The sequence below is a fragment of the Magnolia sinica genome, chromosome 14, assembly GCF_029962835.1.
Source record: "Magnolia sinica isolate HGM2019 chromosome 14, MsV1, whole genome shotgun sequence".
In the NCBI taxonomy this organism is placed as follows: domain Eukaryota; kingdom Viridiplantae; phylum Streptophyta; class Magnoliopsida; order Magnoliales; family Magnoliaceae; genus Magnolia; species Magnolia sinica.
Window position 1 is genome coordinate 9,780,709 of NC_080586.1, and position 26,022 is coordinate 9,806,730.

General features: G+C 39.6%; 1 protein-coding gene across 6 annotated transcripts; it reads left to right on the top strand.

Moving 5' to 3' along the window:
- Positions 1-1,204: 1,204 nt before the first annotated feature.
- On the top strand, positions 1,205-25,725 carry LOC131224844 (calmodulin-binding protein 60 B-like). Of its 6 annotated transcripts, none has more exons than XM_058220263.1 (8): positions 1,205-1,419; positions 2,425-2,512; positions 20,447-20,502; positions 21,056-21,528; positions 23,615-23,775; positions 24,456-24,630; positions 24,730-24,990; positions 25,072-25,725. In XM_058220263.1, the coding sequence occupies exons 1-8, from the start codon at positions 1,361-1,363 to the stop codon at positions 25,398-25,400; spliced, it is 1,602 nt and encodes a 533-aa protein (XP_058076246.1). In that variant the 5' UTR covers positions 1,205-1,360; the 3' UTR covers positions 25,401-25,725. The 6 variants fall into 6 exon arrangements, with proteins under 6 accessions (XP_058076246.1, XP_058076249.1, XP_058076247.1 ...); XM_058220264.1 differs by lacking the exons at positions 20,447-20,502; positions 21,056-21,528; positions 23,615-23,775; positions 24,456-24,630; positions 24,730-24,990 and adding exons at positions 6,474-6,631; positions 7,083-7,555; positions 9,051-9,211; positions 9,898-10,081; positions 10,181-10,441 and having other exon boundaries at positions 1,210-1,419; XM_058220262.1 differs by lacking the exons at positions 20,447-20,502; positions 21,056-21,528; positions 23,615-23,775; positions 24,456-24,630; positions 24,730-24,990 and adding exons at positions 6,474-6,529; positions 7,083-7,555; positions 9,051-9,212; positions 9,902-10,081; positions 10,181-10,441 and having other exon boundaries at positions 1,210-1,419.
- Positions 25,726-26,022: the final 297 nt, after the last annotated feature.

A 26,022-nucleotide genomic window follows, 5' to 3' on the forward strand; every position in this document is an offset into this window, starting at 1 on the left:
TTTGTACAAATAAAAAATTCATGTTTGTTGCAATGTAAGTGGGTCATATTGTCACGGGCGAAAATGAATTACCTTTTGGCTAGTGGTCAGTGCTTTGGGGCCCCACCATGATGTATGCATTTCATCCGTACCATTCATCCATTCTTCCAGGTCATTTTATGGTATGAGCTCAAAAATGAAGTTGATCCAAATCTCAAGTGGACCACACAGTGTTGATTGAACACCCACCATTAAAAATTTATTGGAGGCAACAAAAGTTTTGGATCAAGCTGATACATATTTTCCGCTTCATCCAAGTCCTAATGACCTAATTAACAGGTTAGACGTCAAATAACCATTACAGTGGGTCATAGGAAGGTTTTAATGTTGGACATTCGATCACTAATCTTTTTCCATAGTGTGGTCCATCTGAGATTTAGATTTACCTGATTTTTAGGATCAAGCCCTAAAATTATCTTTCAAAATGGATGAACGGAGTGCATAAAATACATAAATCATGGTGGGTCCACGTGGCACCGAACACTGGCTACCTACAAGGTTGCAACGGCCATAGGTACTCAATGCAGCAGTGCTGATAATGTCAGAAAACAGCAAATCCCTATTTATGGCAAGCAATAATAATGATTTAATTTCTGAGTATCAAGTACTATTAAATTACTCTCCATTCAGTTACAGTATACCAAGGTACCGGTTCCACCGTAAGCTGAAGATGTGTGATCCACATGATGTATGAAGGCCATTCAACCTGTCCATCCTACAACCAGTACCTAAAATCAGCTTGATCCCACACTCAAGCAGGCCAAAATACACAGAAATTTTTTAGAAGGAACACCCACCCTTGAATTACACAGGGGTTCCCATAAATTTCAAAACAGTATGATTTTCAATCTCAAGGTTCATCCAGCCCAGATGAATGGTCTGAATGGCCTAGATTTCATATACACAACACATCAGTCCCTCCACAAAAATCATGGTTGTACGCTCCCTCCCAACTTCTTCCCTGTATTTTAGCCCACATGATTGATAGATCATCATAATTTTAGGCCTATGCGACTAAAGTACTCTCAATCACGTGATGAACGAGATGGATTCCATGCATTCATAATGTGGGCCCCACATATTCCCGGGACCACGGTAGGTTACAGTGGTACCGATACCACTGAATTGCATCACAATAACACTTGAGGTGGACGACGACTTGTAGAAAGGACTTGAAATTCCATTTGCAAATACTCCGAAGTTTCTGTGCATTTTCATTTCGAAGAACTGGTTTTAAAAAGAGTTATGTAATTTTCCAGATTTCCATATCACTCCTTTCAGGTGAAGCCGAGCGAGGAGAACACCAACATTCCTCTTTCCGATGTTTCGCGCCTGCAAATCTAATCATCGAAAGCTGATGGGAAGACCATCGATTCCGGTGTGCGTGTAGCTGAAAGGAGCCGTTCTGGTAGTCCGCGGCCTACTAAAGTGAATCTTAGTTCTCTAGTTGGGCCACGCGTAAGGATAATCAGAGCCGTTCAAGAGTTATTGTATCCTGAAGTGCGTCTTACACCGATCCGCGTAGCTCAGCTGGAGGATTACCATGTCAATTCAGTAGTCCGAGGGCTATTTTAGCAGACGAAGTTAGAGTTTGTTCCTGTGATACCAGAGCACTTTCTAAAAATAGTGGTGACTCATCCGCCGCCGGCTGCATGTTTGGGTGTCAACGGTCAACGGGCCGGCGCGGTCTGTGTCAGATCAACACGAGCCGAATCCGGACCCGAACCGGTCCATTTGTTTTGTCAAGCTAGATCCTGATCCGCTAATAAGCAATTTCTAAAGACTGATGAGCTTAGCCCGAGCATGGCCTTATTACCAATCGGGCACGATTTTCTAAAGAGACCCGACGGAGCTAAGAATCTAAGTCGGAGGCCGACCCATGATGGGCAAGCTCGGTGCCCACCCCACGAACTCCCCTGACCCGTTGACACTTAATCACAAAAGCAATTGGACGGTTAGGGATTTTCCCTACTGGCATGAATAGGGGTGTTTACGTAGTCGGGTCCTAGGGTTCCCTGACCGGGCTAATCGGGTTCGGTTCTTGCTTGTTCCAGGTCATCAAGGGCCATTGCCTGGGGTTGACTTGGCCTGGATTTTGAATCGGGTCTCTTCAAAATTATGATTTTGTCTCGCCCACATCATCCCCTATCGCCAGCCCTAACGCCAGGTCTCTTTTTGAGGACGTGATCCGAACGGATCCGTTTGGATATCCATCGGGTCCCAACGTTCCTTTCGAGCCAGGTCATGGTCGGGTCCATCTCAAATAAGAGCATTTACATGGTCTGGCCCACCTGAACAGATGGATAAGATCAACTCACATGCCACTTGACTTAGATTTCTTTTTTAAATTTTAATTATTATTATTTAATTTTTGATGTTTTGTAGTGGAGGGAGAGAATCAACGGATGCAGAGCAGCCAACAACGAGGGCGACGATCTTGGTGCCCGGTCTGGAGTCTATTATTCGGAGAGGGGTGACTATCAATCTTTAAAAATTACGCTTGCTAAGTAGTATTTTTTGTGACTTTCCATGTTATCTGTAGATAAATTTAGCCTATAGTTTTTATAAATGCATTGTAACCGGCCTGCATCATAATAGCTATTTTGGTAGTTGAAATTCTGCTGGTCCACTATAATTACTTAGGACCTGTTTGGTAGATGTCTGAAAATGAGTTATCTTATTGTTGGTTAATCATAAATAAGTGCTAGAGATTATGATTGTTGGTTATCGAGATTATTTTTATCATTACCAAAGAAATATGATCTCTGATGTGTAATTATAATTAATTAAAAGGAGATGAATTCATTTGTAGGCGTCTATCAAATGGGCCTTTAGCTAATTAAGCTTAACTATTCAATTCTGAGAAGGGGGCCTTTGGCTTGGTAATCTTGCACCCTTCTGCGGATGGACAATGCCTAAAAATATCTCAGATTGGAAGATCCTGGTCAGCAATCTTTGAATTTTTTATTTTTTATTTTTCAGTTGAATGTGGGCATTTTCAATATCATTTTAACCGTCTATTTGTATGGTAGGATCGTCCAGTTGTAAGCATTTTTTAGGCATGGTCCATTCATAGTGGTACATAGTGGACTAGGGACTCATGGGTTTCACTTGTTTGTGGAAACAATATTTCAAATATCGGCGATATTTAATATCATCAATTGTTTAAAAATTTCCAAATATTGTCAATATTTTCAATAATGTTTGCAATATTTATCGGTATGAGTGATATTTTGAGAAAAATCCCTTATGATAGTTCCCCAGTATCAATGATACCATCAAAAGTATTCCTGATGCTAGCAATCATAACCCTAATAATACCACTGAAATATCCATAAATATACGAAAATTGACAAAGAATTAAATTTTTTTTCCAAAAATTTTATATATATATATTACCCCTTTCTTTTTTTTGGAATTTTGTTCCTTCGGTGATTTTTATCACTCTTGGTTTTTATTGAATCAAACTATGGATTGGAGAGAATTCTCGACTCGAAACGAATGGTCAGAACTCTAAGGCAATGAAAAATCCATAGAAACTTTATTATTATTATTTTCAAATGTTTGGATGGTTTGCAATTACAGTCTATGTCTATGCATGAGTATCATGCATTAATATAGATTTGTGGCAAAAAAAAAAAAAAAATCAACATTTAATTGAAAAATGTGAGAAGTTGGTGAAATTCTATTTATTTTTTTTTCATTTTTATATTGAAAAAATGTGTTTTCAATGTTAATTAATATGGAAATTTTATATATTAATGAGTGTTGGTCAATTTATTGATTGACTACGAATTTTATACATTTATTTGATTCTCTTTTTTTGACAACACATGATTAAGCCCCTATAAAATGAAAACTTATTCTGTGTAGTTGTTTTTTATTACAACATTTTAATTCTTAAATGTGTGAACAAATTTTTTTTTGAAATGCGATAATTTATTTGATAGAGGCCGAGTCCAAAAAAATACAAGAAAAAAAAAGGAGAAACAAACAAAATAGAAACCACAACGCTGCCCAATTTTATCAGATAACTAGTCTGCCAACATCACAATAGATTGAATCGCCCATTCCCTAACCAGTTCCAAAGCCACCTTGCCTGCCTTTGAAGAGAGACCTTTACGATTTCTAAAATACTTATTGTTTCTTTCTCACTATATTACCCAAATACTGGCCAAAAGGCTAAGACCCATATCCTTTTTTCCTCTAATACCAATGCCTCCTTCATGCCAGGATAAACAGAAAGCAACAATGGAGCCCGGAGTAACCCAAAGAATGTTGAATTTTTTTGAAAAAACCATCCCAGACCCTTGGTGAACTAGTTCACAATGAATGAAAAGAGGATCCACTGATTCCTTGTCTTGATAACGCATAAGAAGCCCATTTAGGAGAATCATTCTTCTCTTGCACAAATTATCAATCATGAGTAGTTTGTTCCTTCCCACTAACCAAGCCAACACCGCCACCTTCAGAGGAGTGCCATAACGTTATATACGATGTGTGACATGTCTCAAAATTAATTGAACTATCACTAAACATTCGATAAAGAGATTTGACTAAAAACTTGCCAGACTTTTCTTTTAACCATCTCATCAAGTCTATTTGATGAATCATTGGACAAACCTTACTCAAAACTTCCAACAAACTCAAATATTATGCTAACTCTTTCTCATTTAAAATTTTCCTACAAAGAGGAGGCCAAGTAACATTCTCTCCATTGGATTGAGAAGCATCTAGCCATCAGTAAATTTCCTTCTAATGAGATCCTTTCTAAGAGGGGGAAAGACTTACTCAACTTTTTATCTCCAACCCAAACATCTTCCCAAAATCTAATCTTCTCACCATTTCCCAAAGAAAAACCCACCCCTTCCCAAACTTTTCTTTTAAAGAAGACACCGCTTTCAAAAGCGACGACGATGATGCCTTTATCCACCAAAGATCCTCTTGAAACCCATATTTCCTACTCACTACCTCCCTCCATAGACTACCCTATTCTACTCCAAATCTCCATACCCACTTACCCAATAAAGCTTGATTCATCTCACCCAATATTTAAAGCCTCTCATTGAATTTTGCCAGACGAATTTCCCCCTATGCCCTTTCCTCATCTGATAGCTCACCTCCCTCCCCTAATACATCAGCCCTCTGAATTTCTTGCAAGATTTTGAAAATTCCTCTTCCCAACTTCCCAGTACTTCTTTTTTCCAAACTTTTATTTTCCCTTTAAGCAATTTCAACTTCTAAAAAAGAGAGAAGCCAGCCCCTCCCTGTATAGAAAAAGAGGACCATCAATCGTACACCTTATCTGAAAAACCTTCCACTTCTAACCATACCAAGTCAAACCTAAAAGGACGTGGCCCCCAATCTTCCTCTTTTGTTTCCAAAATGATTGGGCAATGATTAAAAAAACACTGGCCTAGGTAATCTCCTTTGGAAAACTAAGGGAAACCTATCCACTCATTCTGCTGAAAGCAAGAATCGATCCAACTTTGATTTGACTGCCCTAGCCTGCCCGTTGGTCCACATAAATTTAACTTCTCCCATTGGTAGGTCTATCATCTCGTTCTTTGCAATCCATTCCGAAAAGTTTTCATACTTTTAGTAATGTGACTGCCACTTGATTTTTCAAAGCAAAACCTCACAAGGTTATAGTCACCTCCTACTACCCAAGGCAACTGCCATCTACAATGACTTATATCCAATTCTTCTAAAAAAAACCTGCCTAAGACCCGGTCTGTTAGGCCCATACACTGCAGTGAAGACCCACCTAAAACCTGATGAAGCCTCTTTCAACTGTATTGATTTAGAGAATTGCCCCTCCCAATTTTCCCCTCCATAGCGAACCAATCAGCCTCTGCTCGACTACCTGTGTCTTTGATTCTTGGAAATCCACTGAGCCTTGTAACGTTTACATTTTAATATTTTCTGAAGTTTCACTGAAAATTTCCACCTTTTCCCTGAAGTTTCCTTAGTGTGTCCCCCATTGTAAACATGTGCCCCAGCTGTGTGGAAATAACCAGGCTGTGTATCTGTAATCCCTTGGTCTGGGATGTCTTTTGCCTTGAATATGGGGTTTGGATATTACTACCTGTGTAGAGGATGGTTGATGTTAAGTAAGCAGCTGCAGTTGAACTTTTGCCAATCACGAGAACTAAGCTGACCCTAACTAGCTGGGACAATGCTATGATGATGATGACGACGACGATAATAATTAGGATTTGTATTGTGTCCTGATCCACCTTGTCAGTAATTTAGTATGAGAAGGGCCCTTGGTTCGGGGATCCAGAATGTGGATCCAATGGGCTCACCATGGATGGGAGATACTCCCAGAAAAAGCTTAATTATCTAAAATGAAGTACTGAAGTTACTGATCTTTTGAACCACAATTTCTCGAGCTTCAGAGATTAATCCTTACCATTTGTTCTGTTACACAGGTACGAGCTGGAGTGGATGATGCGATACAAAGAATTCTACACTCACATCGACCAAGGTAAGTATTTTTGTGACAAATTTTAATAGGTGCTATTTTTACAAATTACAACCCATGCGTCACGGACGGAAGGATACCATTGTCATCAACATCAAAAGCAATGTGGGTCTTTTCCCATCCTATATTCTTAATCCTGCTGAGGTTCGATTGGATAGATGAATCTTCTTGAATGTTGTCAGTATATTTATTGCTCACACTTCAAAATTAAGTCTTTGGGTGTGTTTGGATGTTGAATTGAATTGCAATGATTATCCTTATAAAGTGAAATGGATCAAATTGTAATGTCCTTCCAATGCATTCATATTGAGGGTGACATGAAAGAAATGAATAGCAATTTGAGGGCTGCTTTCCGTTATGAATATGAGGAAACTGCATTATTTTTTGTCATTTCCTCTTGATCAAGTGTTATGTTCGCAATTCAATTCACTTGTACATCCAAACACAGCCTTAGTAATTATTTAAGATTTGGTGGCTCAGTTTGATTGACTTTCTAATTATTTGAGATTTGGTGGTTCAACATGAAATTATAGTTTCCGTGTTGGCTTTGTTGTAGGCCCATCATCTCTCCAATTCAGTCGAATGTAGAAAGTCTATTTGAATTGCATTTCGACTGTAAGTTGAAGAAGATACTTTACACCGGTGACAAAATAGCAGAGGGTGATGAACCCATTCGGATAGTGATTCGCAATGCCAGTACCAAAGAAACAATCACATCTGGTCCTTTGTCTTCCATAAAGATAAAGATTACTGTACTTGATGGTGATTTCACTGGGAACAAACGAGGATATTGGACCATGGAGTTTAAGGAGCTTAGCCCAAGAGACGGTAAAGAGGCACTGCTGAAAGGACTTGTAGAAACGAAACTAAAGGATGGAGTTGGTTATTTCAATGACTTGACCTTTACTGATAACTCTCATCGCACAAGGAAAGGGAAATTCATGTTGGGTGTGCAAAGCACCTACGCTGGAGAAAGAATAAAAGGAGCAACAAGTGAAGCTTTTGCTGTAAAAGATCGGCGTGTAAAACGTAAGTCCATTTGTTTTTATGATGAAATCTTGGGAGTTTTTTGGCATGCCCATCAAATGCAGATAGGAGCATGCTTCCACTGTCGTGAATGAGAATGGGTTGATGACAGATCTGCATTCTCATTTATCAGGCACATTTTGCAGATGGGAATTTCCTTCACATCCTTCTGTCTGCATTTTGTGGGATACACCAAAAAGCTCTGATTCAGAAAAAATGAGTATGGATCGGCTGCTTTCCATTTTTTGTCATTCTGTGATACATCCAAACAGGCCCCCTAACCTTCAAACTTCTTGAGTAAATGCTGTTGTATAGCTGCACAATCCACTGATTTCTAACCCTGAATATTTCATCACATTTCTCCTAATCTATGTTGTCTTTTCCTTTTCTTTTCTGATACTATGCTAGTCTAATTAAGTGATGCTTCTTGTAGTTATTACGTTGTTTAAGTGCAAAGCATTGTGCTCTGCTTATTGAGACTGCACCCACTAATCTTATATTGTACACTTTCATGCACCACATTTTGGTTGTACCTGCATTCAGCTGTTGTACTTAAGAAGTATGTCATTTATTACAATGTAATGTGTCCATTTTGAAGTATGTCATTTATTACCATGTAATGTGTGCATTTTTCTGAGGGATGGTAGAAAGATACGAAAAATGAGAATTTAATATGCTTCAGGTGCGGATTGACCACTCTCTTTCAGACGGTCATTGTCCCCTCTCCGTGACAGCCTGACAATCCTGAGTGGTTTCTGGCAATCCTTCCTCTGGGTTGAAACAAAGTTGGGCAGTGAGAACAGCATTAAACCATCATTGTAGGACAACTAGAACATGTCGAAGTGATGCATAAATAGATAGTGTGTGGGTGGATGCGATGCACGCCTAGGCTCAAAGAGAGACCATTCAATCCACATGATGGGACCCACCCGAAGGATGGCTCGGACCTTGCACCCACATACAACGCCACCATCTGGTTGTAAAGGGTTAATCTTATACGTGCATGGCCCACATGATGAGTGGACTGGACTGATTTTTTGTGCTAGGTGATGATCATGGTGGGGCCAACCATTTTAGATGAGTTGCATGTCATACAAACATCCCATGTTGGTAGTCATGCATTAGTTGAATTGTAACTAAACGGTCCAACTTGTTGCACGTGGAGTAATCTCATTGGTTGCTTCGGAGGATAAATCAGTTCTGTGGATTTTCCCATTGTAATCCGATATGGTTCGAATACGACAGTCATTACTAGTCAGGCAAAACATAAATTTGAGACTAACACAAGTGAAAAGCTTTCTTCTTTATCAGAGTTCAACAGTCATATGTGGCACGAGGTTCACCTCTTTTTCAATTGTGTGATTAGAGCATCATTTTGTGATATTGATCTGCTGAGAATCATTCTCTTTGAAGAGATTGATAAAAGATGTTTTAAATTTGAAGAAAGAGTACCCCGGCATTTATATTCAGAATTTCAATCGTTTACTGTTCTTGTCAGCATCTAAGGAGCCCGAGTCTCTATCCCTTACCGATGAAGTATGGCATTTGAAGAACATAAAAAAAGACGGTGCTTTTCACAAAGGACTGAAAAATGCCGAGATAAACACCGTGCTGCAGTTTCTATGGCATTTACTTACTGATTGTGACAGATTACGCAAGGTAAGAAGACCACTTACGACGATAATATTCTTTTTTCTGTAATGCTGAAAACTGAAAAGTAGTTGACTGTTTTGTTTGGGTGCTCTATCAAATTGAATTGCAATTAATTGGAAATAATGAAATCGTGGTTTCCTCAGCATTCATGATGAGGAACCGGGCTCCAAATTACACTCATGTCACTTTCAAATGATAAACCGGGTTCCGAGTTACTTTCACGTCACTTTCAAGTGGGACTTGAAAGGCTCATAGCTGCAATTAAGGGCTACTCACTCATTATGAGTACTGGGAACTGGGAAACATCATCAATATTTGGCATTTCCTCTTTGATTAAAATGAATTCTCACTGTTCAGTTCACTTGTATGCCCAAACACAGCCTTTGAGTTTCTCAAGCTGGTCAAGTAACACTAACAGGGCTGCAACTTGGGTTCGGGTTAACCCGAACCCAATTGACCCAACCTGAGTTTGGGTCGGTGGGATCTGGTTGTCAAGGTCCCCTGCTTGGCTTCAGATTGAAAATGCCTACCCAATTTGAATTCGGGTCAGGTGGGGTTGCTGTTTGGGTCTTGGGGTCGGGTTGACCTGACCCTCTACCCAACCCAACCCAACCCAACCTGCCTGAGTTGCACCCCTACCAGGTAATGCTTGCTGAAAAGATCCGACTGTTGTTCTCCTGTGCACATTGTAGGTTATTATTGGCAGCAGGATGCCAGAAAAAAAATGGAAAGAAACTGTTGAACATGCCCAGAAGTGTTTTTCGGACAACCCCTTTTGTCTGCACAATGGCTCTTCATTTCCTCAACTGCAAGCATCTCCCATTACAGGATCAGGACTTGGCCAGCAGAATCTGGATTCGTTGATCCCACATCTGGGTATTCTTCTAACCAGAACACCCAAATTTTAAAATTTTCATTGCATTCGCTCTTCTCGTATGTATTTTGGTCAGGGCTTGATATTGAAATTTGTGACAGACGAACCAGCAGCAGAACTGAATTTTCAAAGTCCTGCTGGCCAAAATGAGTTCAAGGTGGGCCCATCTCAGCTGAACGACCCTCTTGCTGTACAGAATGTCCATCTGATCCAAGGACACGGTTACAATTCAATCATTGCACATTCAATGCCCATCTCTGGACTGCAAGCTTTTCCAACTGCAGGCCTTGGCCAGGAGAATCCTAACTCATTGATTACACATCAAAGCCAGGAGAATTCTAACTTGTTGATCACACATCAAAGTATACTTAATATGCAATTTTCATTAATTTCTTTCTTCTAGCATTTATTCCAGTCAAGCACTGATCTTGAATTTATGGCAGATGAATCAACAGCACAAAGGAATTCCATGGACCCTGCCAACCACAATGACCTGTTTCAGCATAATGACATTGTGGATATAGGATATCAGCTTCAGTCTCAACCGTCTGATCCAATCCTAGAACAAAACAATGGTTGTGGATATAAGTCAGACACGGGTAGATTTTCGGGCCAGCAGTCACCGATGGATGATGCTGAGCATTTTGTTGCAAGCGTTTGGGATATTGGTGAAGCAAAAAGGAAGTGGTACAAGGTTGGGGCTGTTCTCATGTTGGCAGCTAGGAAACCAATTGATAAAGCCAAAAGAAGGAAGAGGTGGTTCAAGGCTGGCGCTGTTCTAATGTGGACAGTTAGGAAACCAGTTGCTGCTATAGCCTAGATAGTTCCAACCATTATTGTTGGTGTCATCATCATTCATGGTCATCGTTGTCGCCGCCGTCGTCATCGTCGTTGTCATTGTTGTTGTCATCATCGTCGTTGTTGGTGTTGTTGTTGTGGTATTAAGTTAAAAACATTTGAGAGACAAGTTTGCAGATTTCAGATAATCTTGTTAAACCTTTATGCATGATTAAGTTGGGGATTTCCATCTGATTGCTCTGAATATTGGGTGCTATAATGCCATGTCTGGAAGTTTTTTCTAGCATTGATCTGGATCGTTCATTCAGTCCAGTCCACTTCATTGTTTTTTATTGCAGATGAGAATGTGGGAAAAATGGGACCCGTTTTTCAATCCACTAGCTCGACTTTCATCTGACTTGGACAGAAATGGCGATCACACTTTCTGATTTCTCGCCCAAGGTGCTGGAAAGGATGAATGGATGGGATGACTTCAAGGGATACACATGGAAATACATGGATCAGATTGGTTTGATTTTCTTTGATTCATTGAATTTATAATGGTTAGGAATTGATTAAGAGCAGCTATAGAGTCCTGCCTTTATCAGAATGGGGACTATCCTGATGCACACATTTCCATGTTGGCTTGATCTGGACCGTTAATCTTATGGATCTAGTGCAGAGGAATAACTCAAATATCTTCAAAGTTGAAGGTGCTAGTTTTCAAATATGGCCTTTATAGAACCTTCCATTTTTAGGATACTGATCAAAGGGTCAAGAACCTCCAATCTGGAAGTGGTTTTGAGATCCATTTCATTGGCCAAACAGACTGTTAAAGCAACAATGCTCCATTTCATTGGCCAAGATATCCATCAATCCAATGGTTAGAATTGTTCAGCGAGAACAACTTCTGAACCATTGAAAAAAAAACCAGGAAGCTATTTGATACTCCAGCTGACGTTTGATACACAGGCACTTACAAATGGTTACCTAAGTCATATTCTAAAAATCAGATTAGTTGAATAATCCTAACCTCTGATCTGTGGACCCCTATTTTTTGAAATAAACCCATTGGATATTTTTTATTTTTAACCATCCAATAAATATCTATCAATCTAATAGTTGAATCACCAAGCAAAACTAATTTTTAGTTCACAATAAATCTTTACAAGTACCCATGTTTTGGACGGAATAGTTTGAATTACTTGTACACCACATATAAAATTTCTAAGTAATTTCTAGGTGCCTGCATACCATCCATTACACTGCCAGAGTATCAAAGTATCTCTGAAAAAAGAAAGAAGAAAGAAAGAAAAAGATAACTAAGGAATCGCAGCAAAGAACCAATAACAATGAGGAGATGGTGACATCCATATGAGTTAGTCACCCTTACTGTGAATGTGAATGGCATTGTGCTAAGAAATATGTAGAGAAGAGAAATTTCTTCTGTATATAGTGTAATCCAGTCTCATCCAGCATGTATCTCCCCACAGGGCCCACACAGAGAGATGATTGGGTGATCAGGACTGTCAATTTTCCAGGTAGGCCCCTATAGTCGGTTTCTGAAGATGCTGATTTGACCATCAACATATTTAGTTGGATGTGGACAGTTCAAAATAAATTATCAACGGTTCATGTTCAACTCAAAGCGGGTGGCCGGATTATTTTGTTCAACATAATTATTGAACTGTGGGATGTGGACAATTCCAATCATTAAACCATTTCTATGTTGGGGAACCGCAGAAGCACACAGAGATGAATCAAGCAAAGTATTCCAATTGCGACAATCAAGTTCAAACACAAATAAACCGAATTTAACATAGAAAAACCCTTGCAAGAAAAAACTATCGCACAAAGCTACAATAATGCATTATGAAAGCATAAAATTATAAGAGATAGAGATTACCCATTCGAACAAGTATCGAATCTCCCTCACAGTCCCAAGCTATGCCATCGAAATCCTAGAATGAATTAAAAAGCCCTCTCTTCCTTCCAAATCCCGATTACACCATATATATACACACTTACGCACATACATATGAGTGCTCAGCTGTGCACCAATTCGCACGGAACTCGTGGAAACTTTTTTGAGAACTCATCATACTTGATGTGACTCCAAAATCTCAACAATCCACATGAAGCAGAACCTCATGAAAACCCTTGGGCCCAATTTTTACTTTGATCCAAAACTTTGGTGGGCCATGAAAAGTAAAAACAATTTCTTCCCTTGATTTGTATTTCTCTTTGTTATGGCCCACCAAATTTTAGATCAAGATGAAAATTTGTCTCTTAGGGTTTCATGGGATTCCACATCACATGTACTGTTCAGATTAGAAGCCCATGACACGTGTGCAAAGGTGCGCGCATGCATAGGTACATAAGTGAGCAGGACTCTCTCTCTCTCTCTCTCTCTCTCTCTCTCTCTTTATATATATATATATATATATATTGCCTTATATATATATATTGCCTGAGAATCACAATCAAAATAGAAAACAAATCCCGCACTAACTCAATTCTGCGCACGAGTTTGATGGCACCTTCGACGGTCATTTAATAGCATCGACGACCTGTCAATGGCATCAAACCCCTTTGAAGGCATTGAGTTGGACACCACAAAGTGTCCTGCAATGAACATAAGATTTCTGGATTCTCTCGATGGTATCAAACAATCTATCGATGCTTGCCGAAAGATTTGAGACATCAACAACATTCTGCATGTACCATAGAGATGGGTGTCAATGCATGCTGAATATGGTCCATTACTTGAATTGTCTTATGCTCTACATTTTTAGCCACAGATGAAAGGGTTTGGATCGTTCAAATGGTATGAACCTCAGTGATCCATTGTCCACTCACTAATGGAGCTACTACATGAACAGTTCTGGTGTGGCCCATCTAAGTAACATATGCTGCAAGAGCGTGTCACTGGATCGGCTGCAATACATCTCTCCCCTAAAAATGGCACTAAAAGGAGAGAAAAGTGTCGTCTTCCAGGAATTCAACTCCAGTGATTGTTTAGCACTATTTTAAAAGGCGTTGTCTTCTCGTGTACTTTGAGCGATCTTGTAAAGTGTTGAGCACCTGAAATTGATTGCCCAAGTGAATTGTTGAGCGCCCCGAAATGGATTGCACAAGCAAAGTGCCGAGCTCGAACTTGCAAATTGGTGATCACCCAAATTGGATCGTGCAAGCAAAGTGCCTAGCACGATTTTGCAAAGTGCTAAGCAACCGAAATGGATCACACAAGTGAAGTGATGAGCGTGATCTTGCAAGTACCGAGTACCCGAAATATATATCGAGGGAGCAAAGTGCCAAGCCCCTGAAATAGATCGCGCGATTGAAGTGCCAAGAGATTGCCCAAAGTGTTGAGCGCCTGAAATGGATCATGTGAGCGAAGTGCCAAGCGTGATGATGCAAAGTGTCGAGTGCCCAAAATAGATCATGCGAGCGAAGTGCCAAGCATGATAATGCAAAGTGCCAATCGGCCGAAATGGATCGTGCGACCGAAGCGCCAAGTGCGATCTTGAGAAGTGTCAAGCATTCCGAAATGAATCGCGCACATGAGCGAAGTGCCAACCACGATCTTACAAAGTGTGGAGCACCCGAAATGGATCACTTGAGTAAAGTGCCAAGCGCGAGCTTGCAAATTATCAAGTGCACGAAATGGATAGTGCTATGGAAGTGTCAAGCACGAGCTTGCAAAGTACCGAGCACTCAAAATGAATCACGAGAGCGAAATGCTGAGCGCGATCTTGCAAAGTGTCAAGTGCCCAAAATGAATCGCACAAGCGAAGTGCTTGGAAATTGCCTAAAGTGTTGAGCATCCGAAATTGATCACGCGAGCGATGTGCCGATCACGATCTTGCAAAGTGTCGATCACCCAAACTGGATTGCACGAGTTTATGAAGTGTCGAGTGCCTAAAATGAATCATGCAAGCGACCTTTCAAGCGTGGTCGCCCAAGTGCCGAGCACCTGAAATGGATCGTGTGAGCAACATGCCGAGCGCGATTGCCCAATGGCAAGTGTCCAAATAGATCGCACGAGTGAAGTGCCAAGCATGATCTCCAAAAGTGTCCAGATCTTTGCGAAAGATTAATCTAAGTCTAATATTTTGAAGAAAGAAGAATAACTCATTTTTTAATAATAGCGTTTTTCATATCTTCTCTCCTTATATCAGTTTCTTCTCAAATTGATCCACCTAAACATAATCTTTACATAAAAAAGAAAATTTCATTTTCTTACGTTGAGTTTTTGTTTTCTCTCTTATATTTGTATTTGATCAAAAGACCAATCTAAGTGGATTTTTCAAATAAATAAAAAAGAATAACTCTTTTGAGAGTGGATTAGGTGCGGTCTTTGCTTCACCAAAGACAATGCATCCCTTATTATGGGACCGGCATTGATGTATTTGTTTTATATCCAAGCTATCTATCCATTTTGCCAAATCATTTTAAGCAACATGCCCAAAAATGAAGAAGATCCAAATTTTATGTGGACTATACTATAGGAAATAATGGTGATTAAACATCCCACCATTAAAAACTTACTAGGGCCCACCATAGTGTTTATCTAATGTTTATTTGTCATCCAACCTGCTGATAAGGTCACATGAACTTATCGATCACCACTATTTCTTATAGTATGATCCACCTAAGATTTGAATCCGCTTCTTTTTTGGGCTCATCCCTTAAAATGATTGGAAAAACGGATGGACAATGTGAATATAGAATACATTCATCAAAATGGGCCCCACAGTAAGTGCTGCATTGTCTTGGGTGAGACTAGGGTTTCACTTAATCTGCTCCATTTTCTGTTATGCATAAAAATTAAAATAAAATAAAATAAGTAAATAGAAACTTTTTTTAAAAAAAATGAAAAGTTAAAAAAGTTTGTTAGAAGTCAATGATAAGAAGAATTACCATTGCATATAACTTAAAAAAATTAAAAATCTTTAAGAACATTTTTATCTTGGAAAAATAGAGCCAATGTATAAATGTGTAGAAAAATAATATTTTGAAAAGTGATGCTACACTTGGAGTGTATATTAGTAAAAGGCCAAAATAATATTTTGAAAAGTGATGTTACACACTTGGGGCGTATATTAGTAAAAGGCCCCAAACTCCAATTATAGAAAACTTGAGTATTTAAGCCAAGTGTGATGGTTGATCCAAATTAACTTGTGTTTTTTTTTTTTTTTAAAAACACCCTCACACTCCACATAGGTACTCGGACTCATGGCCTCCGTTTGAAAACCCATAAGCTCTACCACTGCACTGAGTCATGATTAGGACCCTATCCGTAACCACTTAAATTAATTAAAAAGTGCACATTTGAATTCGAGCCTTAATAAAAAATAAGAAAAAAAAAAGAAAGAAAAGGCCCACCAAAAAAATTTAACTGCCCAAATTATGACCCCAGTTCAGATACTTCATTGACCAAAAATCGAAGATTATTTGATTATTTGATTATTGGATTGGTGAACATCTATTGAATGGTTGAAATGAAAAATATCCAATAGCCTTGTTTCAAGACACAAGCTGGCTCATGATTCAACCAATCTTGTTTTGAGACCTCAGTGACATTGGGTTTCACAATTTAATCAACTTAATTATATTTAATGTATGCCACTGGAATAATTTTTGAGGGCCTGAGGATCAAGTCTCATGCGCTGCTGGAGTATTAAATTACTCTCAATATAAGGGATGTCGATGGGCCGCGCCTGAGCTTGTCTTGGCCTCGATTTTGAACCGTTTCCGGCCCGGCCCATTGATAGCCGTACTGCAGCGGCAACGGCTCCACCATAAGCTAGGTGCGGATTGCATACCGATACTGCGTGTAGCCAACGGACGCGGATTAGCTACTGACAGGTTGAGTACCAAGACTCACTACTGAAGTGACGTCACTTAATTCTGTGGGTCCCACCATGATGTATGTTTTGTATCCACACCGTCCATCCATTTGGAGAGATCATTTTATGGTATGAGCCAAAGAATGAATCAGATCGAAATCTCGAATGGACCCCACCGCAGAAAACAGTGGAAAGAGTGACGCTCACCATTAAAAACTTTTAAGTGTCACGAAAGTTTTCGATCAAGCTGATATTAGTGTTTTCCGTTTAACCTATGAACATGTTAGATCTCAAATAAACATCACGGTGGACCTTAGGAAAATTTGAACGGTGGCCATCACTCTCTCCATTGTTTTCTTTGGTGGGTCCACTCCAGCTTTCGATCTGCCTCATTCTTTTGATCATGTACTAAAGTCATCTCCAAAAATGGATGGACGGTTTTGATACAACACATACATCATGGTGGCGCTCACAGAACTTGGTGACGTCACTTGGTTAGTCTGGCTACTGAACTTGTCAGTAGCTAATCCCCGTCAGTAGCCAACGGTGATATGTGGGCCCCACCATAATTCATGTGTTTTATCCACACCGTCCATCCATTTTCCACCTCATTTTAGGGCATGATCCAATAAATGAGGCAGATCTAATTATCAGTTGTACCACACCAAAGGAAAACAGTGGTAATTGAACGCCTACCATTAAAATATTCTTAGGGCACACTGTAATGTTTATCTGCCATCCAACCAGTTCATTAGGTCACATAGACCCGGATGAAGGATAAATACAAATATCACCTTGATCCAAAACTTTTGTGGCCCCCAAGAAGTTTTTAATAGTAGAGGTTCAATCACCACTGTTTCTGTGGTGTGGTTCACATGAGATTTGGTTCTGCCTAATTTTTGGGCGCATGCCCTAAAATTAGCTGAAAAATGAATGGACAGCATGGATAAAACACATACATCATGGTGGGGCCCAAAAAGCACCATCCAGTAGCTCCACTAGCAGTGTTAGTAACTTAGTATGCAATTACTGGAAAATATGTGTCCACATGATGTATGAAGGACATCTAACCCGTCCAACCTCACACCAGTTACCTAAGCTCAGCTTGATTCAAAACTTGAGCGGGCCACAGTACAATGAAAATTTTAAGAGTAAACACCAACCCTTGAATTACACAAGGGGCTACCCAAATCTCGGAACAGCATGAATTTTTACCTGACCCTTCATTCAGACCAGATGAAGGGTCTGAATGGCCTAGATTTCATATACTCGATACATCGAGGTCCCCTCTTAAATCAAGGGTGGAAGTTCCCTCCCAACTTGTTCACTGTGTTGTGGTCCATCTGACTCACGGATCAGCCTCATTTTATGTCCTTAAATCTAAAATACTCTGAAGCACATGATGAACGGGTTAGATTTTATGCATTCATCAGGTGTGCCCCACATTGAACCGGTACCCCTGGAGCGCGCCCAAATACAAAAACCAGGTGACGAGTTTGGAGAAAGTCGAGCACTTCATTTCCCGGAATCCAATTATAATTTTCCCCCAAGCCTTCCAATTTTAAAAACATAAAATGCTAGTTTCCACAATTGAAATTTCTATGCATTTTTCTTGAAATTTCTATGCTTTTTTCTTGAAATTTCTATGCAATGAAGAGCTCTTTCGTTTTTAAAAGAGCTTTCTCTCTTCAGAATTTCAAGAGCTGCCTCTCTTCAGAATTTCAAGATCAGTCTCTCTTCAGAATTTTCCCCCAAACCTTCCAATTTTAAAAACATAAAATGCTAGTTTCCACAATTGAAATTTCTATGCATTTTTCTTGAAATTTCTATGCTTTTTTCTTGAAATTTCTATGCAATGAAGAGCTCTTTCGTTTTTAAAAGAGCTTTCTCTCTTCAGAATTTCAACAGCTGCCTCTCTTCAGAATTTCAAGATCAGTCTCTCTTCTCAGATTTAAGCTCTCTCTCTTCCGATGTCTAGCACCTCCAAATCTAATTCTCAAGAGCTCATGGGAAGGCGATCGATTCCGGGGTACGTGCCTGTTTTTAGATAAATTTATAACACCTCGTTAGGTTGCTAGAGTCATTTGGATAACCTTAGCTGTGTGATACATGCAAGTAGGAATCATCTCCCTGCTTTAGATATTTTTTTTTCTTTGAATTTTCGTTATTTATTATTGTTTTATATATATATATATATATATATATATATATATTTTTGGTGTTTGGTATGGTAAGGAGAGAAGCAAGGGATGCAGAGCATCCAACAGTGCTTGGTCTGGAATCTGCTATTCGGAGCGGGGTAACTATCAATTTTTTAAAATTACGTTTTTTTATAGTAGTTTTTTTTTTTTTTTTTGGTGACTTTCCATGTTATCTGTGGATAAATTCAGTCTATGGTTTTCATAAATGCATTATAACAGTACTGGCCCACCCGCTATGTTAGCTGTTTTAGTTGTTGAATTCCGAAATGTCGCTTTACTGTGGCCGTTATTTTGGTCTGTTGATGCTATTATATTGGTAAGTATTGATTACTTCTCATTGTTTGTTAATCGTATCTATGTATTAGGGGTCATGATTATTGGTTATCGAAATCATTTGTAATCCTTACCGAAAGAAATATGATCTCTTATAAGTAATTACAATTTACCAAAAGGAGATAAATTCATTTTTAGGCATCTATCAAATGGACCCTTAATTAATTAAGCTTAATCATTCAATTCTGACAAGTGGGCCATTGGTTTGGTAACCTTGTACCCCACCATGGATGGACAATGCCTAAAAGTATCCCGATTGGAAGATTCTGATCACCGATCTTTGGACTTCTTTTCAGTTGAATGTGGACATTTTTAGTATCATTTTAACCATATATTTGTGTGCTACAAATCGAAAGGGTAGGATAGTCCAATTGTAGGCATTTCTTAGGCATAGTCCATTCACAGTGGTACACAGGGCTTCACTGGTCTATGGAAACAATATTCCAAATATCGGAGATATTTTTATAATATCTCCAATTGCCAGGTTAGCAATACTTTATGGCGATTTAAAATTTTCCAAATATTGTCAATATTTTTAATATCAATGATATATATTGATATTTTGAGAAGAATCCCTTATAATAGTTCTCTGGTATCAGCAATACATCAATAGTCCCCCAATACTAGCGATAATATCCCCAATGCCAAGGAAACATGTTTACATTTTAATATCTTCTGAAGTTTCACTGAAAATTTCCACCTTTTCCCTGAAGTTTCCTTAGTGTGTCCCCCATTGTAAACATGTGCCCCCGCTGTGTGGAAATAACCAGGCTGTGTATCTGTAATCCCTTTATCCTGCTTGATTAGGAGGGGATTAGGTCTGGGATGTCTTTTGCCTTGAATATGGGGTTTGGATATTACTACCTGTGTAGAGGATGGTTGATGTTAAGCAGCTGCAGTTGAACTTTTGCCAATCATGAGAACTAAGCTAACCCTAAATAGCTGGGACAATGCTATGATGATGACGACGACAACGATAATTAGGATTTGTATTGTGTCCTGATCCGCCTAGTTTGTAATTTAGTATGAGAAGGGCCCTTGGTTTGGGGATCCAGAATGTGGACCCAATGGGCTCACCATGGATGGGAGATACTCCCCAGAAAAAGCTTAATTATCTAAAATGAAGTACTGAAGTTACTGATCTCTTGGACCACAATTTCTCGAGCTTCGGAGATTAATCCTTACCATTTGTTCTGTTACACAGGTTCAAGCTGGGGTAGATGATGCGATACAAAGAGTTCTACACTCACATCGACCAAGGCAAGTATTTTTGTGACAAATTTTAAAAGGTGCTATTTTTACAAATTACAACCCATGCGTCACGGACGGAAGGATATCATTACCATCAACATCAAAAGCAATGTGGGTCTTTTCCCATCCTATATTCTTTATCCTGCTGAGGTTCAATTGGCTAGATGAATCTTCTTGAATGTTGTCAATATGTTTATTGCTCGCACTTCAAAATTAAGTCTTTCGGTGTGTTTGGATGTTGAATTGAATTGCAACGATTATCCTTATAAAGTGAAATGAATCAAATTGTAATGTTCTTCCATTGCATTCATATTGAGGGTGACATGAAAGAAATGAATGGCAATTTCAGGGCTGCTTTCCGTTATGAATATGAGGAAACTGCATTAATTTTTGTCATTTCCTCTTGATCAAGTGTTATGTTCGCAATTCAATTCACTTGTACATCCAAATGCAGCCTTAGTAATTATTTGAGATTTGGTGGCTCAGTTTGATTGACTTTCTAATTATTTGAGATTTGGTTGTTCAACATGAAATTATAGTTTCTGTGTTGTCTTTGTTGTAGGCCCATCATCTCTCCAATCCAGTCGAATGTAGAAAGTCTATTTGAATTGCATTTCGACTGTAAGTTGAAGAAGATACTTTACACCGGTGACAAAATAGCAGAGGGTGATGAACCTGTTCGGATAGTGATTCGCAATGCCAATACCAAAGAAACAATCACATCTGGTCCTTTGTCTTCCATAAAGATAAAGATTACTGTCCTTGATGGTGATTTCACTGGGAACAAACGAGGATATTGGACCATGGTGTTTAAGGAGCTTAGCCCAAGAGATGGTAAAGGGGCACTGCTGAAAGGACTTGTAGAAACGAAACTAAAGGATGGAGTTGGTTATTTTAATGACTTGACCTTTACTGATAACTCTCATCGCACAAGGAAAGGGAAATTCATGTTGGGTGTGCAAAACACCTACACTGGAGAAAGAATAAAAGAAGCAACAAGTGAAGCTTTTGCTGTAAAAGATCGGCGTGTAAAACGTAAGTCCATTTGTTTTTATTATGAAATCTTGGGAGTTTTTTGGCATTCCCATCAAATGCAGATAGGAGCATGCTTCCACTGTCGTGAATGAGAATGGGTTGATGACAGATCTGCATTCTCATTTATCAGGCACATTTTGCAGATGGGAGTTTCCTTCACATCCTTCTATCTGCATTTTGTGGGATACGCCAAAAAGCTCTGATTCAGAAAAAATGAGTATGGATCGGCTGCTTTCCATTTTTTGTCATTCTGTGATACATCCAAACAGGCCCCCTAACCTTCAAACTTCTTGAGTAAACGCTGTTGTATAGCTGCACAATCCACTGATTTCTAACCCTGATTATTTCATCGCATTTCTCCTAATCTCCTTATCTATGTTATCTTTTCCTTTTCTTTTCTGATACTATGCTGGTCTAATTAAGTGATGCTTCCTGTAGTTATTACGTTGTTTTTAAGGGCCTGTTTGGTTGGATATATTTCAGGGGAATTGCCGTGTATTTTACACTATTTAAGCATTAATTACATGCTACAGGATTTTGTGATGGAAGGGATGATGTATGACATTCACAGCAGCAACTTTTAGGTATGGAAAACGAGATGGACTCTGTGGGTCCCACCATGATGTATATGTTTTATCTACTCCGTCCATTCATTTGGCCAGATCATTCTAGGATACGCCTCCAAAAATGAGACAGATCCAAAGCTCAAGTGGAGCACACTATAGGAAGACCATTTAAATGGTTAGCATTCAATCTTGAGTATTTTATTTTGTGTGGTCCACTTGATCTTTGAATCTGCCTCATTTTGGGGCCCATGCCTACAATGATCTGTACTAATGAATGGATGGAGTGGATATAACACATTTATCATGGTGGGGACCACCAAGCTTTGGCTCTCAATTATCATGAAATCTGATCCAGGGCAACTCCTCTGAACTTTCAAACGGATGTGGTGTTGTCTGATGTATGCATTTAATGCTGATTTGAGAGAAATTACATGAAAATACATGCAATTTCATCAAACCAAACAGGCCCTAAGTGCAAAGCATTGTGCTCTGCTTATTAAGACTGCACCCACTAATCTTATATTGTACACTTTCATGCACCACATTTTGGTTGAACCTGCATTCATCTGTTGTACGTAAGAAGTATGTCATTTATTACAATGTAATGTGTCCATTTTGAAGTATGTCATTTATTACCGTGTAATGTGTGCATTTTTCTGGAGGGATGGTAGAAAGACACGAAAAATGATAATTTAATATGCTTCAGGTGCGGATTGACCACTCTCTTTCAGACTGTCATTGTCCCCTCTCCGTGACAGCCTGACAATCGTGAGTGGTTTCTGGCAATCCTTCCTCTGGGTTGAAACAAAGTTGGGCAGTGAGAACAGCATTAAACCATCATTGTAGGACAACTAGAACATGTCGAAGTGATGCATAAATAGATAGTGTGTGAGTGGATGCGATGCATGCCTAGGCTCAGAGAGAGACCATTCAATCTACATGATGGGACCCACCTGAAGGACGGCTCGGACCTTGCACCCACATACAAAGCCACCATGTGGTTGTAAAGGGTTAATCCTATACATGCATGGCCGACATGATGAGTGGACTGGACTGATTTTTTGTGCTAGGTGATGATCATGGTGGGGCCAACCGTTTTAGATGAGTTGCATGTCATACAAACATCCCATGTTGGTAGTCATGCATTAGTTGAACCGTAACTAAACGCTCCAACTTGTTGCACGTGAGTAATCTCTTTGGTTGCTTCGGAGGATAAATCAGTTCCATGGATTTTCCCATTGTGATCTGATAGCTTGAATACGACAGTGATTACTCGTCAGGCAAAACATAAATTTGAGACAGTAACTCAAGTGAAAGGCTTTCTTCTTTATAAGAGTTCAACAGGCATATGTGGCATGAGGTTCACCTCTTTTCAATTGTGTGATTAGAGCATCATTCTGTGATATTGATCTGCTGAGAATCATTCTCTTTGAAAAGATTGATAAAAGATGTTTTAAATTTGAAGAAAGAGTACCCCGGCATTTATATTCAAAATTTCAATCATCTACTGTTCTTGTCAGCATCTAAGGAGCCCGAGTCTCTATCCCTGACCGATGAAGTATGGCATTTGAAGAACATAAAAAAAGACGGTGCTTATCACAAAAGACTGAAAAATGCCGAGATAAACACCGTGCGGCAGTTTCTAGGGCATTTAGCCACTGATTGTGACAGATTACGCAAGGTAAGAAGACCACTTATGACGATAATATTCTTTTTTCTGTAATGCTGAAAACTGAAAAGCAGTTGACTGTTTTGTTTGGGTGCTCTATCAAATTGAATTGCAATTAATTGGAAATAACGAAATTGTGGTTTCCTCAGCATTCATGATGAGGAACCGGGCTCCAAATTACACTCATGTCACTTTCAAATGACAAACCGGGCTCCGAGTTACTTTCACATCACTTTCAAGTGGGACTTGAAAGGCTCATAGCTACAATTAAGGGCTACTCACTCATTATGAATACTGGGAACTGGGAAGCATCATCAATAATTGGCATTTCCTCTTTGATTAAAATGAATTCTCGATGTTCAGTTCACCTGTATGCCCAACACAGCCTTTGAGTTTCTCAAGCTGGTCGAGTAACACTAACAGGGCTGCAACTTGGGTTCGGGTTAACCCGAACCCGATTGACCCAACCTGAGTTTGGGTCAGTGGGATCTGGTTGTCAAGGTCCCCTGCTTGGGTTCAGATTGAAAATGCCTACCCAATTTGAATTCGGGTCAGGTTGGGTTGCTGTTGGGGTCTTGGGGTCGGGTTGACCTGACCCTCTACCCAACCCAACCCAACCTGCCTGAGTTGCACCCCTACCAGGTAATGCTTGCTGAAAAGATCCAACTGTTGTTCTCCTTTGCACATTGTAGATTATTTTCAGCAGGATGCCAGAAAAAAAATGGAAAGAAACTGTTGAACATGCCCAGAAGTCGGACAACCCCTTTTGTTTGCATAATGGCTCTTCATTTCCTCAACTGCAAGCATCTCCCATTACAGGATCAGGACTTGGCCAGGAGAATCTGGATTCGTTGATCCCACATCAATGTATTCTTCTAACCAGAACACCCAAATTTTAAAATTTTCATTGCATTCGCTCTTCTCGTATGTATTTTGGTCAGGGCTTGATATTGAAATTTGTGACAGACGAACCAGCAGCAGAACTGAATTTTCAAAGCCCTGCTGGCCAAAATGAGTTCAAGGTGGGCCCATCTCAGCTGAACGACCCTCTTGCTGTGCAGAATGTCCATCTGATCCAAGGACACGGTTACAATTCCATCATTGCACATTCAATGCCCATCTCTGGACTGCAAGCTTTTGCAACTGCAGGCCTTGGCCAGGAGAATCCTAACTCATTGATTACACATCAAAGCCAGGAGATTTCTAACTTGTTGATTACACATCAAAGTATACTTAATATGCAATTTTCATTAATTTCTTTCCTCTAGCATTTATTCTAGTCAAGCACTGATCTTGAATTTATGGCAGATGAATCAACAGCACAAAGGAATTCCATGGACTGTGCCAACCACAATGACCTCATGGTGGGACTGTCTCAGCATAATGACATTGTGGATATAGGATATCAGCTTCAGTCTCAGCCGTCTGATCCAATCCTAGGACAAAACAATGGTTGTGGATATAAGTCAGGCATCGGCGAATTTTCGGGCCAGCAGTCACCGATGGATGATGCTGAGCATTTTGTTGCAAGCATTTGGGCTATTGGTGAAGCAAAAAGGAAGTGGTACAAGGTTGGGGCTGTTCTCATGTTGGCAGCTAGGAAACCAATTGATAAAGCCAAAAGAAGGAAGAGGTAGTTCAAGGCTGGCGCTGTTCTAATGACTAATGTGGACAGTTAGGAAACCAGTTGCTGCTATAGCCTAGATAGTTCCAACCATTATTGTTGGTGTCATCATCGTTAATGGTCGTCATCGTCGCCGCCGCCGTCATCGTCGTTGTTGTTGTTGTCGTCGTTGTTGTTGTCATCATCATTGTTGTTGTTGTTGTCGTCATCGTCGTCATTGGTGTTGTTATTGTGGTATTAAGTTAAAAACATTTGAGAGACAAGTTTGCAGATTTCAGATAATCTTGTTAAACCTTTATGCATGATTAAGTTGGGGATTTCCATCTGATTGCTCTGAATATTGGGTGCTATAATGCCATGTCTTGAAGTTTTTTCTAGCATTGATCTGGATTGTTCATTCAGTCCAGTCCACTTCATTGTTTTTTATTGCTGATGAGAATGTGGGAAAAATGGGACCCATTTTTCAATCCATTAGCTCGACTTTCATCTGACTTGGACAGAAATGGCAATCACACTTTCTGATTTCTCGCCCAAGGTGCTGGAAAGGATGAATGGATGGGATGACTTCAATGGATACACATGGAAATACATGGATCAGATTGGTTTGATTTTCTTTGATTCATTGAATTTATAAT

Excerpts from the sequence above, each read along its gene's own strand:
- LOC131224844 (XM_058220261.1), top strand. The coding sequence starts at position 1,361 with ATGTTTCGCGCCTGCAAATCTAATCATCGAAAGCTGATGGGAAGACCA. Across the intron at positions 1,420-2,424 it reads GGAAGACCATCGATTCCGGT|TGGAGGGAGAGAATCAACGG; the intron begins GTGCGTGTAGCT and ends GATGTTTTGTAG. Across the intron at positions 10,082-10,180 it reads TTCGTTGATCCCACATCTGG|ACGAACCAGCAGCAGAACTG; the intron begins GTATTCTTCTAA and ends AATTTGTGACAG.